General features: G+C 39.7%; 1 protein-coding gene across 1 annotated transcript in view; it reads right to left on the minus strand.

Moving 5' to 3' along the window:
- The window catches only part of atrnl1b (attractin-like 1b), a 71,564-nt gene that overhangs the window by 25,541 nt on the left and 26,442 nt on the right, over positions 1–19,581 (minus strand). The window contains exons 20-25 of the mRNA XM_085284593.1: positions 17,719–17,812; positions 7,107–7,159; positions 5,493–5,587; positions 5,185–5,263; positions 3,080–3,237; positions 735–796 (exon numbers count right to left, since the gene is read on the minus strand). Coding sequence (XP_085140719.1) covers positions 735–796; positions 3,080–3,237; positions 5,185–5,263; positions 5,493–5,587; positions 7,107–7,159; positions 17,719–17,812 — 541 coding nt within the window. The remainder of the gene's footprint in view (positions 1–734; positions 797–3,079; positions 3,238–5,184; positions 5,264–5,492; positions 5,588–7,106; positions 7,160–17,718; positions 17,813–19,581) is intronic.

A 19,581-nucleotide genomic window follows, 5' to 3' on the forward strand; every position in this document is an offset into this window, starting at 1 on the left:
GTGTTGTGTAACATTTGAGAAGACCAGTTTCTGTAGTTTTAAAGTGAAATGCTTTTAGATGCAGTCAGGCCCATTTCGTGGTGTAGTTCATTTTATAATGTCTCAGATGCTTTTAGTGACTGACAGGTGTGGGCTGCGGAGGGCAAGTTTAAAACCAAGGCTCTTTTCACTGAGCCTGCTGCTCTGTTGCTGCTAATATATACCAGGTTGTGGCCTGGCAACCCGAACAAAGGAGAACGTCCCTACAAAAGACGTTTAATGCATGTCACGGCAACCTTAAAATATATAATTTGGCATTAATGGTTCTTTCACCATCATTCAATATTAGTTTTCTTTATGCTGGGAAACATTATTGCTCAACTCTTATTTGCTCACACAGTCGTTCACCAAGTGAAACATACATATCTAAAAAGCAAAACTAATTGGGTTTCAATCATTTTTTAAACAACAGCTTTTTCTTATTATATACACTTATTTATTTAACCTGTTTTTCTTAGACTGAACCATCTCAACGTAACACCAGGCTTCAGTCTCACAGGCCTAGAAACCAGTCGGTGACGCTGTCATAACCACGATTTGTATTGGTAGAATGACTTTTTCACAAGCGGTTGGTGAAAGTTGCTGGCAATTGACAACTGGCTTGCCAGGTTGCTGTGAATCAGTCTCAAGGCTTTGTGACTAAAAGAAATGACTGAGTTCACGTTTAGGAATAAATAAATATTTTATACACTTACCTGAAAAATGTAACAAAGAACTGGACGAGATCCATAATGCCACCGTGCTGGGAGAAGGCGATCTAGTGAATGGAAAGAAGACGATAAGCAATGACTTACTATGAGAGAAAATGCATGGATATGCGTTATAATTTTAAGATTTCTAATGTATAATTTAACCTAAATTTGTAATTGTGTCTTAAGGTTAATGTTCAATATTGTTAATAGCATTTTTCTTTTCAGATGCATAAATTAAAATAAATACAACATTTTAAAATCCAAAATAACTCACAATGCTGACTTTTTTTTTTTTTAAATTTAACCCATTGATCTCAGATCTCAGCAATAACGCAGTCTCTCTCTACCATAGCCGACGTATCCAAAAGGCAACATGGCAGTGAATGACGCTTCATCAGAAACATGTTTCATCTTCATTAAAAGAGAGATTACGCACAGTCCTGGCAGCTAAATCACATATAACAGGCCACATCATTGTGACAAGTCATTATCTACTGTAGATGTTTTGAAAGCACTGTAGCCTGAAAGCATTTAGACAAACACACACAATGTCATCTGGAGCCCCTGGTTGGCAACACATTGGTTTGGGTAACGGGGCACAAATTGTGCTTTTAGAGGTGGATTACTTGCGTCACATCTGTTGCGTTGAATGCTAATTTAACAATCAAATTAATCTGGTCTTCCAAAAAAAGAAGAAGAAGAAGATGCGTGGCTGAACCTACACATTTATTTATTCGTGCAGATATGTCTAGATTGTATTGAAATGTAGTGGTTAGCTAAATATTTGGCTATGTCAATATCACAGGAAACAGAAAGGGGTATGTTAATGATCATATAGCATAACAGAGTCACGGGGCTAATATTCTTTAATGACAACTTCATCTACCCCCCAAACTTCTGCCACCTTTGACTTTTTCCAACCCTATTAAGTAGAAAATGAGAATCACTGATCTGAAATAAGATGCTTACTGACATGGCTAACATGACTCACAAAGCACACTGTGCACAGATGTTAGCTGGCTTTTAAGTAAATTGGACATGTCTATTTAGTGCTTATAAAGTTGTTTTTCACACGATATGAGGTCAAAGCAATATGTGTAGGGTTAATTCAGTTTCAATTCATCCATCTAAGCCAATCAATTTCATCATCTGAGAACATTCTTCTATTACAATTGGCCTTTTATTACACGGAGGAACATGCTGACGATACGATTTGGTGGCAACATTTTCCCTCCATGAAAACTGCTCTTTACGATCCAAGTCTATATTTAAATCTGTTTATGTGTTTGGGCCTTACATACAAACCCTCATAAGAAGACATCCTGTCTTATCTCATCCAGGTCTCCATTCTCATCCATGCATCATGAAGACAAGCAAAGAAAGAGAGACCTTATCCTGTTACAGAAGCTATTTGCTGTACAGCCCAGGCTAGTCCATAATAAATAAGCGACTGTTGGCTGGGAAATCTAATAGAAAACTATTACCAGGCCCCCTCCAAAGATGGATTGACCCCACAGATATTATTACTCCAAGGTGTTCCATTCATTTACCTCGTGAAATTGTAGGACGAAATATAAAAATCAATATTTGGGAGTGGACTAATTAGCAAAATGGATATTGTGTGATATTTGGGGGGGGACAATTGTTATCTCGTTGTATTAAATTGCATGGTGACAGCAGATTCGGGTGTTAATTCTATGGGTTTGACACCTTCCATATCCTAGTACTAATGTACTTTATATCAAACTTAGCATATTCCAGAGAGAGCGTTTCTAAGGCTTAGTTACAATTTATAGAATTAAAATGTTAAGCAACATTTATAATCCCTAAAATGTCAAAGAACACTCCCCGTGTGTGCTGTCCATGGGCAAGCTTTCCTTACAAAGAAACCCTGCCCATCCCCCATCCCTTTACACTAGACCTTTTTGTTTTCCTGCAAGTAGATAAAAGCAAATGGACGAGACATCTTTCAGTGTTGTATTTTCAAGCGGCCCACCAATCAAAGCCTCAATTGGATCCATTCAGGGAGAGGGGCACAAATTTGAAACAATGCTTTTTGCCTTTGCCTGCTAAAAAGCAGCTGTGCACCTATGAACACACATTCATTGAAGGTGTAATTACAATCGAGTGCACTTGAAATCACCCAGAGTGACAATAGAGCTCTGCATGTGCAAAGATGGCTGCTCCTGCTCTTTTTTGTCTTAATTCTTTTATAGATTTATTCATACATACTGTATTCACGTGTGTTTTTAGCATTTTGAAAACAGTCACAGCACATAAGAGAGGATTAGCTCACTGTCTTATCCGCTTCTCATAAGTCAGTCCAAGGTCACACACGCAGTTCTTACCTGGATCTTGATGGGCCATGAGAAGTTACTGACGTAGACATAAAAAGTAATGTTGGGGTTGCTTCTGAAGGTGAACTTCTCGCATGAGAAACTGTCTCTATATTCCTTGATGTTTGTTTTGGACACGATGGGCACCTCCTCTCCAGAGATTGTTCCAGCTGTAGAGTTAAAGAGTTTATGTTCAGAATATAAACATCTAACACACTCATTGTTATTTATGTAAAACAGAAATGTTTTAAATATTTCTAGATGTGGTTGAAAAGCCTAAAAGAGGGACATTAAGTCGTTTGAGACCTAACTTTGCCTTAATGTAACTATAGAAGATGAAGTCTGCATGAGGTCTGCTCAGATCCACTATTGTTAACAATCAGTTCTTGCTTGTGTCCATTTTTAGCTTTTCTCTGAGTGGCATCTTAAAATTTTAAAACAGGATGATGCAATGTGCCTTAAATGAAATTCTGTATGCTAAACACTAAACCGTAAATTTTCTGTGTCTTGTGTATACAAACTTCTTGATATCCCTAATGAAATCAATATATAAACATATTCTGGACTAAAACTCTTAAAACTCAATCTTCCATCTATCTAAACGTTCCAAGTCATTTCTTATTCTTCCTCATGTCAGTGGGTTCTCAACATTGACATTCCAAACCACGGCTCTGAAACAAAAGCAGTGAAAATGACAGCTTGACTGTGGCTACGTGAGCACGTTTATCTTAATTGAAATCACCCCTCCTCTCCCTTCTCCTTCCCCCACCCAAAGGCGCTTCGCGCGCTCGTCGATTGTGAAGAGGGTCCCGTTCCTTCTGAGACACAATATCTTAGCAGAGAAAGGGGACCCAACTTCAAATATTAATAACGCTACTCCAAAAAGGTTAAGGTGGTGGCGAGGCGCGCGGGAGGTTAACGTGTCTTAGTGGCTAGAAAATGTCAGTGCTGTGTGGACAGGAGAAAGCGGCAGATGACTTGAGAGGAGGGGAGGCCAGAGATAAACAGTGGCACTGGACGACTGCAGTGTCCTTGGGTGTCTTTCCTCAGGGAACCTATAATATCCACTCAACAGTGACACGGTACACACTAACGAGAGAAGGCGCGTTGTTGTTCCTGTTATATCTCTTATATTGACTGACTAATTCATTACTTTAATATTTATATCATAATGTTACACACACAGACATTATACTGTATATACATTTATTTTTTTATTATCATTATTATTATTATTATTATTAAAGCACTGGTTGTATGGTATTAATCACATTTGTTATTAGATACTTTCTTTTTCAAATTGAATGAAACTGATTAAACAAAGGCTTTGTTTTGTAATTAGGTTCAATTTGAAAGCATCTTAGTCATTATTTCATTTAATGCTGTGAATGTGGGAACAATAGGAACCTTTTATGTCACAGACTTCAGAATAAATAGAGGACATCTAATCAGCCTGAGTCCATGTGGATAAAAATAAGCAACAAATTGTTGTCAGTTTGAATACTGGCTTTGGTGACCTTTGAATGCTGAGAAAGTTTTATAGATGTTTTGTTGGACATTTTTATAACATCCAAATAGCCTCCTGAGACCCAGCCTATTCATTTATGTCCTCTGTCACGCAAATCACAAAAAAACCCAGAAAAAACCCTGAAAGATACTTTTTTTTCTTGGTTCGCGACTTCACGAAACATATAACTTTTGCTGAGAATACCTAATACTATTTGTGACAAAGAAGTTGGAACAGGAGAGACAAACTCACTACTACTAATCTTGCTTATGTCTGTTCTCCTTGTGCCTACATGGCTTCTCTCTGGGTACTCTTGCACTCCAAAAACATGCATGTTGGGTTAATTTGTGATTCTAAATTGGCCAAAAAGTGTGAATGGTTCTCTGTCTTGCTGTGTTAGCCATGCATTATAGTGGCAACCAGTCCAGGGTGTACCCCATCTTTTGCTCTTTGCCAGAGGGGATAGGTTTCAGCCACCTCCAACCCTGAATATCAGATATAATGGATAAAAAAAAAGGATGGATACTAAAATGACTGGGACTAATAACTCACCAGAAACATTTCAAGTACAAAAAGAAGAAGAAGAAGAAAAAAAAAAAAAAAAGAGTACCTGTTGATCCAACCGACCACGTGATGTTCAGGTTGAAGTTATTGGACGCATTTATGGACATTTCCAAATTCTTGGTTTGCTTTAGATGAAAAACATAAATCCATTAATGAAATCATCTAAATACTGCACAATTTACAATTTACATTACAAACGTTTTTACAGCAATGTCAGGCTCAATGTTTCTAATTATCAAAAACAACTGACCAGTAACCAGAATAATTAAATGTGAGTGCCTCAGAGCGCTGCGTTCATGTTAACTCTAACATCGTTCCCGATGACTCACTGAAAACTCTTCTTGAAGAAGTTACCTGCTCAGGCGAGGCCATGAAGTTTATGGCAGTGTAGTGATTATCATCTTCCTGGATGAGACTGAAGGTGAACTGGTAGTCAATCAGAAGATTGTCTGTTTAGAAAACCAGACAGGAAAGAAATTACTCAGATGTTGTCCCATGTCCCGTACATCATACGTAGATGACAGCTTCATCAAGAACTTAGCTGGCAGATGTAGCTTTACCACCACAGGCTAGAGGCTAAAATCTGATTGCTGCAATCAAGCATGGAACTAACAGATTAACCTGACCCTGAGAGTAAATAATCTTCACCAGAGATTAATGAAGTTTTTATTATTAATGAACTGCCACAGATGATTTCACTGGTAATGCTAAATTATCTTTTTTTTTTTTTTTTTAAAGGAGATACATGCATCAAATATTTTATTATTAAATGTGTCCTTTCACATTCGTACCACAGCTGTTTACTTTTTCCCTGGGGGACTGCAGGGGCATGAGTACTAAGACAGTGGATGATCGAATTTGCAGGAGCTATTTTTTGGCATATAAATTACATAATTTACCGGCCAGAGTCTGAGATGTCCTGTAAAGCCACAGAATAAAAAGTATTTCTTTATAGGCTTAAATAAGCCTCCTGAAGATCTGACTCATGATTAAAAACAAAAAACAAAAAACTGCATATTAATAGTAAAATGGCATTAAAGCCACAGAAGGCTTTGGGAGATACATTTAGGTCTGCATTTTTCAATTACAAACTACAAACTAACACACACTGCAAAGGAGCTGGATAATGTCGCATGAGTTCAAAGTGCTAATCTATGCTCAGTGGCCTTTTGGATAGTGAGCACTGCCATGTTTACAATAGTGCACAGCTAAGCTCAAGAACAAGTCCCAGTGGTGTCCAGAGGTTAAAACAAGCTTCAGGCTTTTAGTTTCCTGTCTTCCCCCCATTGAGCCTGTTGTCAGGCTGTGGCATTTCAAAAAGGGACAAAACCTTGGCAAAGGCTCTGTTGTCAGTAGCGGAGTGCTGAAAGGCAGATAACAAATCACTAAGTACCGCAGCACCGTGAAGGACACCACATCATGCAAATAAACACACAAAGCACAAACACACCAGCGTGTACAGTATACACAGGAAGGGGGGCACAGATGTGCTACCACTCGGCGCTGGGTGTCAGCTTCGTGTCATTCGAGTTCCTTTTCCATATACGCACACTGATAGTTTGACTTGTTAAGTGAAAGGAAAATCTATCATTTAGTCAACTTTCTAAATGAATAAATGAGTAGGTGCGTGATTGAGTGAGTAGACAAGTGGAGAATTTTTTACTCCTCCGTCTCCTTGATTAGCTCAATCACTCATTCCCTCTGATACACTTGACATTTTCACGACAAGTCATTCTGTCACCGAACAAGCGCCCCTGGTGCCAAAGTGCTAAAATGCTCCATCTGCCCTGGGCGGAAGAGTGGAAGTGGAAGGAGAGGGGGGAGAGAGAGAGAGAAAGAGAGGGGAGACAGAAAGAGAGAGAGGCAGAGAGAGAGAATCGCCAAGAATAATAAAGGTGTGTGTTTGTGAGAGCGAGTGCATATGAGCTGTCTCTCCAGCAAGTAGCTGTCCAGCGGAGAATTACTCACAGTAACAGGTTCCTCTGAGTGGATTGCCAAGGTAACGGTTTTCTGAGTCACATCTGCAGTGAAGAAAACAGAGAGGAGAGAACAAGATGAAGAAGAGTGCGAACAGATTGAGAGCAAGAATGCCTCTTATCAGAAGCAGTGTCTGCCAAGTGCCAGCGCATTAGCTCCTGCTGTTGGCGCCTCATCAAGTCTCTTACTTTTGACAAAGAGGAAATAATCTGATAGTTTGTAAAAGTTAATTAGATTTTTTTCTCTCTTCCCCCCCCCCCCAAAAAAATGTTGTTTATCAAAGTCACACATGCACAAAACTTCACATTCCGCTTGATCACAGAGGTCTGTGATCAGGTTTAAGCCCTTAAAATCCTTGGAGCAAAAACAGCTCTTATTTGAATTTTGGAGAAATATAATCTTTAACTGAGAATAACCGGTGATCAAGGGGAATCCTCCTCGTGGAATAAAGTCAGATAAGACAGAGTTTTGCACGTAGTAAGGAGGAAATTTAAAGTTCAAAATGGACCAGGTTTATTGACCCAAGTTAAAATTCAGATGTGATAATCAGAGCTGGGGTTGAACACAGTAACAACAGTCACAGGCTAAATAACTAAATGGTTGTCCCATGACGTTTAATTCTGTCCATAACTCAAAAGTGTTTTTACAGAAAACAGGAGGCTTTTGCTTGGATGCTGTTAAGTGCAACTCCTTGTTTCTCTGATACTTTAGGGCAGGGGTGTCATAATCGCCACAGCAAAGCCCGCAATCCAGCCCTAATTTTTCCTGCTGATAAAGATCTCCAACTTCCTATTCATCCTACAAAATAATTACACGATTTAAAAATCCCTTTAAAAGTGCCTGTTTTTTATTATTTGTTTGTTTTTTCACTATTTACAACATAAATGTCAGTTGTTTACAGTGGATAGTTAATGCATAGTAAAACTAGTTTCTTTGGTACTGTACGTGGCTCATGATGTCAAAGGGGTTTGCAGCCATGCTTTTTTCTCCCTCTAAGGCAGGGATGTCAAACTTACAATAAGCCTAAGAGAGGTTAAATTCAAGTCTCAAGCTTTTCCTTTAAAGTCAACACTTTTTAAACATCCAGGTTTTCCTGTAAGATTGTGTAGTTTGCTAAAACCCACTACAGTTTTGGGTTTTTTTTTTTTCACAACAAGGATGTTGTGGTATCAGCCAGAAAACAGTCTGACTTTTAAATGAAGTGCTTCCAAGCAAAATAATTTGTTAACATCCACAGAACGCCATCAACTGCTCTGTTTTATCAGCCCCATTGCTTTCTAAAGCCCCCATAATGAGGAGGAACATATGGCAATGTTCACTGGACTGCACTGCTCCGCCTCTCAACGCACGTACATGCATTTAACTGTCCGCAGTTCACTCCGAACTTCACTGTCATCACTCTTTAGCGACTGACCACAATGAGCAGGTTGATGAATGCCACATATGCAATTGAAGCGCACAAATAAGGTGAAAATTTTTGTGTTACTTTAAAGATAAGAAACCTATTATCACACTGATTAGGCTTCACAGTTGGTTCATCTTGCAGACAACCAATGAAACTTGTGAGAATGTGAATATCCGAGGCGGTGTCGAGGAGTCAGAGGGGACGGCAAATAAAGGAGGGAACAGAGTGGAGCGAGCCAACCGAGAGGCACGAACGCCGCTGAGGAGGAGGAGGAGGCCGTCAGTGATGTTACACTGAATGAGGATGACTCTGACTCTAAAAATAATTTGGGACTGGCTTGGTTTGCAGCATTTCAGATTTGCAAGACAGACGCTATCACCACCTAACGTACTGTGCAAAAACCAACAAAAATAAAAACCCAGTCATACGGGGGTTGAAGGTCACCAGACGTCATTCGGCACATTAAATATCACCAGGGAGAAAAAATGTCAAAAATGCTTTTAAAAAAAAAAAAAAAAAAAAGCAAAGCTATTACACAACAGCTTTGATTTGACAACAGCTTTATATGTCACATATTACTGTAGCTGCTGACTCCTCTCAGACACTCAGGAGTACAGTGCACAGCAGAAGTGACTACACCCCTGTGCAGCAACTTCAAATTCAAATGATTCAAAATTACAACAGTTGCACTACTTTCAAGCTTTCAAACGGGACATTTGGATTTATTCAAAATCCAAACTAACAGTTTCGTTTGACTGCATCATACAAAAGAACACCAACAACAGAAGTCTGCACAGCTTCAATAACTGAATCTGTTCATTTCTCAATATTGTGCATCTCCAGCTATATTATGATGGTAGACTTGATCCTTCTTGGCGTGGAGGACGTTTGTCTTGACATTTTTCAGTGACAATTTTTGCCCAGCCTGTCCTTTGCTGCAGGGGTTGTGTCCCTTTGCCTTTCTCACTGAAATACTGCAAAGGTGTGCTGTTGGATTCGCATCAGAAGGAACACTTTAACAGATTACACTTTTCATTTTATTCATTTAGACAAACTCTTATGTAATTCTGTCCATGGGCTTTGGATCGTTATCATGCTGGAATATTCCTCCTCTCCCAGGCTCCTAGAGTCATCTCGTCGACCATGTCCGTGATGCCCTCTATAAATGTCATCTCTCTAACACCCTTTGCACTCACGCAGCACCATATCATCGCACTCCCACCTCTTCAGTGTCAGGACTATGTGTTCACAGTGGCAGCTCTGGCCAGGTTCGAGCAAAACGTCTTGTAGTTCATCCGATATTAACTTTTTTTTTCTTTCCCCTCTCTCTGTTTTGGTCTCATCAGACCAAAGAATGTGCTCCCACTCTTCATAATGTAGAGCAAGCAAGGTTTTGCATTTTTGCAATGTCACGAAGTCATGATTAAGAGTGATTCTACATATACAGTAACCACTGTGCCAAATCTGAGGCATCTGCCCATTTATTTCGCAGAACGACAATGTACAAGGCAACATTTTAAGAGGATCGTCACTGTGGCTTCAATTACTGGTACTATAGCTCTTATTATACCTGCTGATTACTGCTGCAAATGTGTTTTAACTCATTTTGAGCAGCAATCAACCTCCATGCATCCTTTCTCAGCTTTTATGCAGCATTACAGTCGGATCTTCAAATTCTAGTGTTCACATTTTACAACACTAAAATCACTCTATAGTATTAGATTTTTGTCGTTTAGAAAATAAGGAATAATCCTCTAAACTCTATAAATTATAAAGAGGTGATAAAATTTTTAATCATTTGGTAAACTCATTCAAACTGAAAACGTCATGTAATGAAAACAATAACTCACGCCAATGCACATGTGCAGAAGATGGATTTTTAACACTGCATCTACCCAGCAAAACCTAAATAACAAGGATCGGTGTCTTCAGTGACCTAAAGGAGGCAGGTTCACACAGCTCAGGAGGGGTCAGCTCTGCCCCCTCTTGCTGTTATAATGTTATACAGGCAAGGACAGGGCAGAGTGGTCTTTTACCACGGTACAAAGGACAGAGGACAAATGCTGCCACAGGCTTTTGAGCCTAACAGAACGTCACTGGCAGGGCATTTCAACTGCTTGGCATTTGCAGATGGCAAAACACACAAGTACCCATGTGCTCATCAGTATAATGCAGCTTCCCAACACTGTATCTTAATTTAATCTAGACCTGCATGCATCCGTGCACACATCTGAACTTCAGGCAGTCCCCTTGAACTGTATCTTAATTTAATCTACACTCAGCTTGAACCTTTGCCTGTCCCTGTGCCAGCTCAGTGATTAAAACAGACAAAAATGCAAAGACAGACACAACAACAGAGAAGAAATGTGCTTAAAACCCTTACAGTTTAATTCACATCTGTGCAGGCTAGCACAGGCATGCATATGTTCACGCACTCTTGAGAGGTACAGCACGTTACCCCCGAGCATGTGAAGGATCCTGAACACTGGATGCATCCAAATGAGCAATATGATAAATATTTCCCTCGCCAGTTTTATTTGACTCATCGCTATGATGCAGCTCAGACCTCTTCAATCGCTTTCAAAAGCACTTCTATTCTGCACCGATGCACCCTTCACTTCATTAGTGCAGCTATTATTTGGAGGTCCTAATGGCATCAGTAGATGCAGAGCATGCACGAGTGAAAATCTGCATGTGTGTACTTCTGTGCACAATGCTCAAAAGGCAGAGTACCCTTGCGAAGAGGTCTTTATTTAGGCTTACAGGGAGGGATGGTGCAAGCGAGCGGCTGACAGTGTTTGGGGACACAATGATTATATGTAATGAGAGCTTGAAAGTTACAAGATATAAAAAAAAGTAATTAGATTACACTTGTGTCATTACACCAACGTAGCTGTATATGAAACCTGGTTTGATTTTGACATTAGAGATGCAAACATGCATTATGTATTGGAAATGTCAGGGCTCCATAAAGATCTCTGCAGCAATCATCCTTGATATGATCTGGTAGGTTATATGTACTATGCATTATATATTAACTCATTCACTGCCAGCCATTTTCAAATCAGGTAACTCCCCACTGCCAGGGTTTTTGAGCATTTTTACTCATTTTTGAAGAGCCACAGAAAACTGTGTGTTATGATCATATAAACGCTGAACCTACCAAAATGAAGAACAGACTCTCTTCTTTCATCCAAAAAAAAAAAAAAGCTTGTTTCTACCATTTTCCATTCTTTAGTAATCAGCTGTAGAAGAGAGGTGGGTTCCACCAAAAATGCCTGTTTTGACCAAAAAAAGGGAGAAAACGAGCTTTTTGTGAAAAATACATTTCAAGCAGAAAAGTGCCTTTGACACTAATATTTCTTGCTTTGTGACACCTCTAACATATAAAAGTTTTTCACTTCTATAAAACAGAAATAACACTGAGAAAGGTTATGTTTTATCAAAACAATTTATTTACAAATATATGAAAAAATAAAATTCACTGACAAGCTGCCCGAGGTTGTATTCTGGCCCCTCCCATTGAAAAACGTAATTGACGTCTATAGACGTCAATGGCAGTGAATGAGTTAAGTTGCATTATATTAAGGCATATTATGTTTTTAACTTTGCATAAGCGAGTGGCAGTCTTTTGGTTAGATAAACAAAGCACAAAGCCAACCCATTAAGTACCAAAAACTGCTTAGTGACCACTTAAAGTTGGCTCCAAAAGACATACAACCCTCAGAGAACAACTTAGGCCCATTTCAAAACTCCCTTTTATTGCAAAAGTGTTAAAAATAAAAGGTAACTGCACTTCAGTTCTATGGAAGAATTGAACTTTCTCTAAAAGTTTCAGTCTGGTTCCCATAGAGGTCCCTTGGCAGAGCCTGCTGTTCTCAAGTGATTTGTTGATGTTCAGGGATTCAGGAGAGTTCATTCGAAGTGATGTTGGATTTAAGCCCAGCCTTTGACAATACTGACCAACAAGTATTGATCAAGAGGTTGAAACAGCAGGTGAGCAAGTCTGGTCCAGCATTTGAACAGTTCACTTTAATGCTTATAGAAGCGTCTCCATTGCCACATCAACTTACAAATCATCACTCTGCCACTCTCACATGGTGTTCCACAGGGTTCTGTTCTTGGCCCCATTTTCATTCATTGTACAGTGGGATGCAAATATTTGGGCAACCTTGTTAATAGTCATTATTTTTCTGTATAAATCGTTGGTTGTTACAATAAAAAATGTCAGTCAAATATATTATATGGGAGACAGGTGTTTTTCTTGGAATGCTGTGTTCCTTTTCCTCCATGTATAACGCCCCTTGTTATGCTCAAATAACTCAATTTTAGTTTCATCAGTCCACAGCACCTTATTCCAGAATGAAGCTGGCTTGTCCAAATGTGCTTTAGGAAACCTCAAGCGACTCTGTTTGTGCTGTGGGCAGAGAAAAGGCTTCCTCTGCATCACTCTCACGTACAGCATCTCCTTGTGCAAAGTGCACCGAATGCTTGAACAATGCACAGTGACTCCATCTGCTGCAAGATGATGTTGTAGGTCTTTGGTGCTGGTCTGTGGGTTGACTCTGACTGTTCTCACCATTCGTTGCTTCTGTCTATCTGAGATTTTTCTTGGTCTGCCACTTCGAGCCTTAACTTGAACTGAGCCTGTGGTCTTCAATTTTCTCAATATGTCCCTAACTGTGGAAACAGACAGCTTAAATCTCTGAGACAACTTTCTGTATCCTTCCCCTAAACCATGACTGTGAACAATCTTTGTCTTCAGGTCATTTGAGAGTTGTTTTGAGACCCCCATGTTGCTATTCTTCAGAGAAAATTAAAAGAGGAGGGAAACTTACAATTGACCCCCTTAAATTATCTCATTATTGGATTCACCTGTGTATGTAGGTCAGGGGTCACTGAGCTTACCAAGCCAATTTGAGTTCCAATAATTAGTTCTAAAGGTTTTGGAATCAATAAAATGACAACAGTGCCCAAATTTATGCACCTGCCTGGTTTTGTTTAAACAATTATTGCACACTTTCTGTAAATCCAATAAACTTCATTTCACTTCTCAAATATCACTGTGTGTGTGTCTCCTATATGATATATTCTTTCTTTGGCTCTCGGAGGAGGCGGACGCACTTTTTCTCCTCTCCCTTATCTTCCCTGCTAGTTCTTATGTCCTTGTCTAGTCTCATGTCTTTTTTGTATTACTTTCCCTGGAACACTCTCTCACAGTCTGTGTCAATAACCTAAAAGAGAATTATGGATTTGATCAACTGGTCTCTGAATGCTATTGACACCCTTTGATGAGAAGTCTGGGCTCGGGAGAACCCGAGTGCCCTGGAGGAAAGAATCAACTCAGAACAACATCTCTGGGCGGAAGCTGGATTACATCTCGGATCAGTTGGCTGCGGTCGTGAGGTCTCAGAATCTGCTATGTGAGCAAAAGAGTGACAAGACCACAGAATCGACGGCTAATAACATCACGGAGAAACTCGCGGCTATCCAACGGGAGATTGAGAGACCTGTGTCGGAGTGTTAAAAACAGCTTGAAATTCTCATGAGTTGTTTGCAAAAGAAAAATCACCATCATAATCCGGCTACCCCTTCGGCGCCAGCTGTGGGCTCAAGGCTGGAGCCGAACAAAAACTCCCTGATAACGACTGTGTTGAGTCTGTTCCTTCCCATTCCATGCAAGGCCACCTGGGTTGGCTGGAAGACTGTTTACTTAGCCTGGCAGGGCGAAGGACACTGTCTCAGCTGAACTATGGACACGCACACACATACATATACTGATACTGATAAGCACTCACTGACGCATCACCCTCCCTATCCAACGCCACCTCCAACGCTTACCTCCCCTCCGATGTGGACATCGGGTCAGCTGGAGGCGCAGATCAGATGTACACACTGGAACACTTTCCCATGTTGCTGTCTGTGTTTATTGTGCTATGGTGTGTTGATACCTGTGCATTCCTGTATTATCCTTTTGTGTTGCACATTTCAATGTTTTTTTCCTCACTACCTGGCCTGACCTGTCTCCCCAATGTGATGTTTGTATTGTATGTACGGTCGGCAAGGTCTGTCATCTCGGTTGTGGGCAAAAGACCTGCAACTGACAAATAAAGGCTATCTCATCTCATTTCATTTAACTGACATTTTTTATTGTAACAACCAACGATTTATACAGGGAAATAATGACTATTAACAAGGTTGCCCAAACTTTTGCACCCCACTGTATTTACTTCCTTTATATCGGCATTTAAGATCATTTACCAACAATTTTTTAAAACCCTGGCATGTTGATGATATTCAGCTTTATATCACTTTTAAACCTCAGTGTTTTTCTAAAGTTTTAATTGTCGCCCCTGCTACCCTGTTATTTAAAATCTGGGTTCACTCTTCTGTTATGTTAACCAATCTATTAAAAAAAACCTGGGAGTTGTTTTGCGTGGGGAGTTGTCAGTGGTTCTGCATGTTTGTAAGCATCTCTTTAGCTCTTGTTTTCATCAGTTAAGAAAGAGTACATTTCCTCCTGTTATATCTAAGTCAGAGATTTAGATTTTTGTTTTATTTTATTTTTTTAAACTATTGCAATTCACCTCTTCACCTGCCTCAAACAATCCCTCCATGCATCATCTACAGCTTGTGCAGAATGCTGCTGAAAAGCTTATCTGGTTATACAAAATTCTCATGTTACACCTCTGCTGATCTAAGACTAAAAACTAAAAGTGACAGATCCTTTGTAATCATGGCAGCCCATTCTTTGCCCCCCAGTTTATGATCTGTGAGCCCAGCAGATTCATTCAAAACAGAGCCTGTCAATGACACAGACACGGCCATGAGTATGTCTGAATGTAGCCATCATGAGCATAACGGCAAAGTAACCTACAAAATAACAGAGTGCCCTCACTTTAGAAGTGTTGTTTTGGGAGTTTTTTAGTACTGTTGAAATTTCAAGGTGATAATCAGCAACAGCTACAAGGATCTTCTCGAAGCTGGCTTCAAAGCTTTGCCTGGCCTGTTCTGATACTCGAGTCTGATTCTGCAGTAAATGAGAAAATACGTTTCTTTTATTAACTGTTATCCACCTGCTATCTGAGTATAACACTACACTGTACTGCACTGCACAACATTAAATCTAGTAGCAAAAATCAATGTGACATTTTTTTCCAATTGTGCAAAGTGTTAGTTATTTGCTCTCAATGTTGACTGAAAGCACTGAGGGTTTGGAAAGGTCTCGCTCTCCTGTAGCCCTTCTTTCTTTCTTTCTTCTTTGATTTCTCTGCAGTCTTTCCCTCTTATTCCCATAACCTTTATGAATTCTTCTAGTCAATGTTTTTATTTTTCATGTATATTGTGATCATGCATTATTTTCCTTGTGTTTTCAAAGAGAATTATAAAAGCAGAAAAGCAGGAGGGGGATTATCTCATTTTGATCAAAACACAAAGGAGTGTTGGGTGACTTTGGAGAGAGAAAAAAAATCATTAGATTGTGGGTGAGTGTGTACGTAAGCACACATATGTTTGCCGCTGACCCATCCATAAGGCTTATTGCATTAGGGTTATCAGAAATATCAGTCTCCATTATGCTTACAACTGGGAAAGCAGACAGCTAAGAGATGGTCCTCCTACGCGAGTGGATTCGACCGTGTCAGCAGAAATCACCCTGGAGGTGGAGTTCCTGGCAAATAGTGCCAACTGCCTGTTTTTACACCACAGGGCCATTAGCATCAGCATCTAAGCCTCGACATGAGGAGAAATTGAGCCGTTCTTATTGGTCAGAAATCAATCCTCATAACTATATTATGAAAATCATGAGTCACTGCAGGAGATAAATCATGTAATAAAAAAATCCCATTAAATTTATTTTAAAAATGGCTGGTGAAAGTCAGGCTATATAATGACTTAAAATCAACCAAAGTAATTGTTTTAATGCCTTTTGGAATTATCCATGACGGCAATACGGGGGCCAAATTAAACAATTACACAAACACACTGATCCACTTCACCACAGAAATTGAATATTTTTAACATACTAATTATTTGTTTGTCAAGAAAGACCTCTTTTGGATAACCAGCTACCCGTTACTCTACTTTACAACAATGTTGTTTTGCTAGGATTGGTTTAACTCAATCAGCAGTTCAATTTGTGTGTCTGTAAAGACAAATTACAATTTTTTTAAAGCATGAAGAAAGCACATAGTGCTTTCCTACAGCCGGGTACCTCACTTGTTTTCCTTAAAACAGCCACAAGCACATCTTCAAGGCTCTATCCCAAGTGATTACTGACACGCTTATGTTGTTCAGAGAATCGCTCTGAACACATTACCGTGAGTCAGTGGAGTTTAGTCGGAACATTGTTGGTATTTCTGATCTGACCTTTCTGATACTGAAATAAAACTCAGCCAAAAGAGCAAGTACTACAATGAGGTCAGCCACAGGTCATAAGTAATGGGACAACAGCTCCTAAAAACTGAGTGCACTGAAAAGAGGTGAGATTTCAACCCAGATCTTCATCGGGTAAACAGTCACCAGTAATCAGGCAGCAACTTTTTTCCATCACTTAAATGGTATTTTTCTATTGTGGATTTAATACGAATATATATAATCAGATACTTTACATTATTTTTTTTATCTTGTTATTCTGTTATCAACCTCAACCAGCCACAAACCGAAATCAGCTGATTTCCAGCATTTTCAGTCTTGACCCGTAAACAGCCAATCATCCTCACGTGTGTCCGATAACAGGCCGGTCCATTTCACACACAACACGCACCCAGCACCGCAGGCACACAGCTGCACACTCGCAGTCACACGCTAACATGTCATTAGTGTGGAAGCTCCTTACTGAGAGTGAAGACACAAAGTTGTCCAAAGTAAACATAAAACGCTCATAACAATAAACTTAATGAGACACTTCAGTCACCTTCACCCAGATGAATACAGACATTTTAAAGAAGCTAACAAAGGCAAAGTGGATCAATCTAAAGCAACCCAAAGCTCAGAACCAGCTACAAGTCATCAGCCTCGGTATGAGCAAAGCACAAAAGTAGCTACAAGGAAAAAACAAAAAACAGCCCTGCTATCTAGTGCATTTATACACATAGTGGAAAATGATGGAAGCAGTCAGTGCATCTTCCATGGTTAAGTTTCAGGAACAAAATTTGTATGAGTGAGTGTGAGAGAGCGAGAAGTGACCAATATACTCACAGCTGGCACTGGTCTCCTTTGATCCCCTTGGTGGTGCAGAAACACTTGCCGGTTAACACCTGACACACACTTGCATGACCATTACACTTGCAGGCTGTAACAGGCAAAACCAGATGGAAAAGAAGGTTGGGAAGACAGAGAGTAGCAAAGCCAAAAAAGAAAAGGAAAAAAGACAGGTACAAGAACAGAAATGATCAATATCAAACCTGAACAAAAAAGAAAAAAAACTTGATACAGTAAACACATGGCTGGTTTGGATTTGTACACTTATATGTGATCAGTTATACATTTGAAACCTGTGCAGGTAAGACTGCAAGGAGGGGGAAATTGATATTGATCTGGGTAAGATGGTAAACAAATGTATTTCCCAAAAGACTGGCTGAACTTCAAAGACATGAAGGAGAACCACCACCTCCAAACAAAGACTAAGATACCCGCTAGGCATGTGTGTCTGTGTGTGTGTAAAGAATACAGAAAGTGCTGCAATAGATGTGTGACAGATGAGTGAATTGGCTTCTAAAGTGCTTCTACTGTGACAGCCTTTCAGGTTTGCTTTTGCAGGACAAAAAAAAGAAGGAAAAAAAAACACTGACCAATTCTTTTCAGTTCAGTAATCATTAAAACACTGAAAAGGTGCATTACTGAAGGACCAGTGGATCCTCCTCCCTCCTTTCCAAGTAGTGCACCCTTTCCAGCATGGCATGAATATTTTAGGAGACTGGAAAGCTTTTAACTGAGTATACTGACACTTCCTCCAACACTTCTTGTTATTGACAGCTGGTGATACGGGGATTTAATTTGACTATGTGAAAGCCACATTAGATGTGGTTCTCCTCGCTGTGAATTTATTCACATGTTCCTATCACAAATTATGATTTTTTTTTTGTCCTCAGGCTCCAGGAGAATGAGGAGAATAGTGACAGGTATTCACTGGTGCAGTTTCACTTTCCAACTCACAGCTTTAGCCTGAGCAGCAACATATGGTATCTGAGACTGTAAAGCGCCCACAAAATTTGTGTCTCCCATGTCTGGCGAGTCACACAAAACCCCACATGTAACTTCTCAGGAATGCTATTCATGTCTCATAACCATTGAGTGCAGCTAAATCTCCTCTCAACAAGGAGCCTGTACTCCCAGCCTTCAGCCAGTCTGTGATCCATTCATTAAGAAACACAAGCCAAGACAGTTATCAGATACTAGTGTGATCATTGTGTATTTGATTTAATACCCATTCCTGTATTGCGTTCACATCGACTCTCCACAATAAATTTAGCAGACATTATGTGTTTTGGCTTAGAAAACAGGAATTCAGCATAATTTATGGGTTGCAGTCACTTAAGAAAAATTTATTTGCCATTGGGCAGGAGACTGGGATAATAAATCTCCCTCATGAGATAATCAAAAACTCAATCAAAAGAGGTTTTCTATCAAGAAAGAGCACCACACCCAGAAAACTGGTAAAGCAGTTAGGCTACTGAGCTGCATGTGTTGAAGTTTGTATTAAGTTGAGCTTAAAGCATCAATTTCCCCCCTTCCTAGCTGTGTGTGTGTGTGTGTGTGTGTGTGTCAGGCTGTGTGCATGTTCACAGTGTAAATTTAAAGTATTTGGATCCCATGGGTGGAAAGTGCCTGTTTAGGAAACCAACATATTGCATGTCATTAATCAAACATGAGTGGGCAAATTATCACTATCAACACTCAATAGTGCCCTCTGTTGGTTATCAACTTGCATTACACCATATTCACCACATATTACATCAATTAGAATTCAAAAAGCAGGCCATATCCTTCTAAAAAGCTTAATTATCACTTACACAAAGCAGGTTGAGTCAAATTAAAACAACCTAGAGAAGGCACTCTGTG

This window comes from Mchenga conophoros, linkage group LG8, assembly GCF_057382185.1.
Source record: "Mchenga conophoros isolate Kocher_MC1m ecotype Shallow Benthic linkage group LG8, M_conophoros_male_GT1.1, whole genome shotgun sequence".
Taxonomy (NCBI): Eukaryota; Metazoa; Chordata; class Actinopteri; order Cichliformes; family Cichlidae; genus Mchenga; species Mchenga conophoros.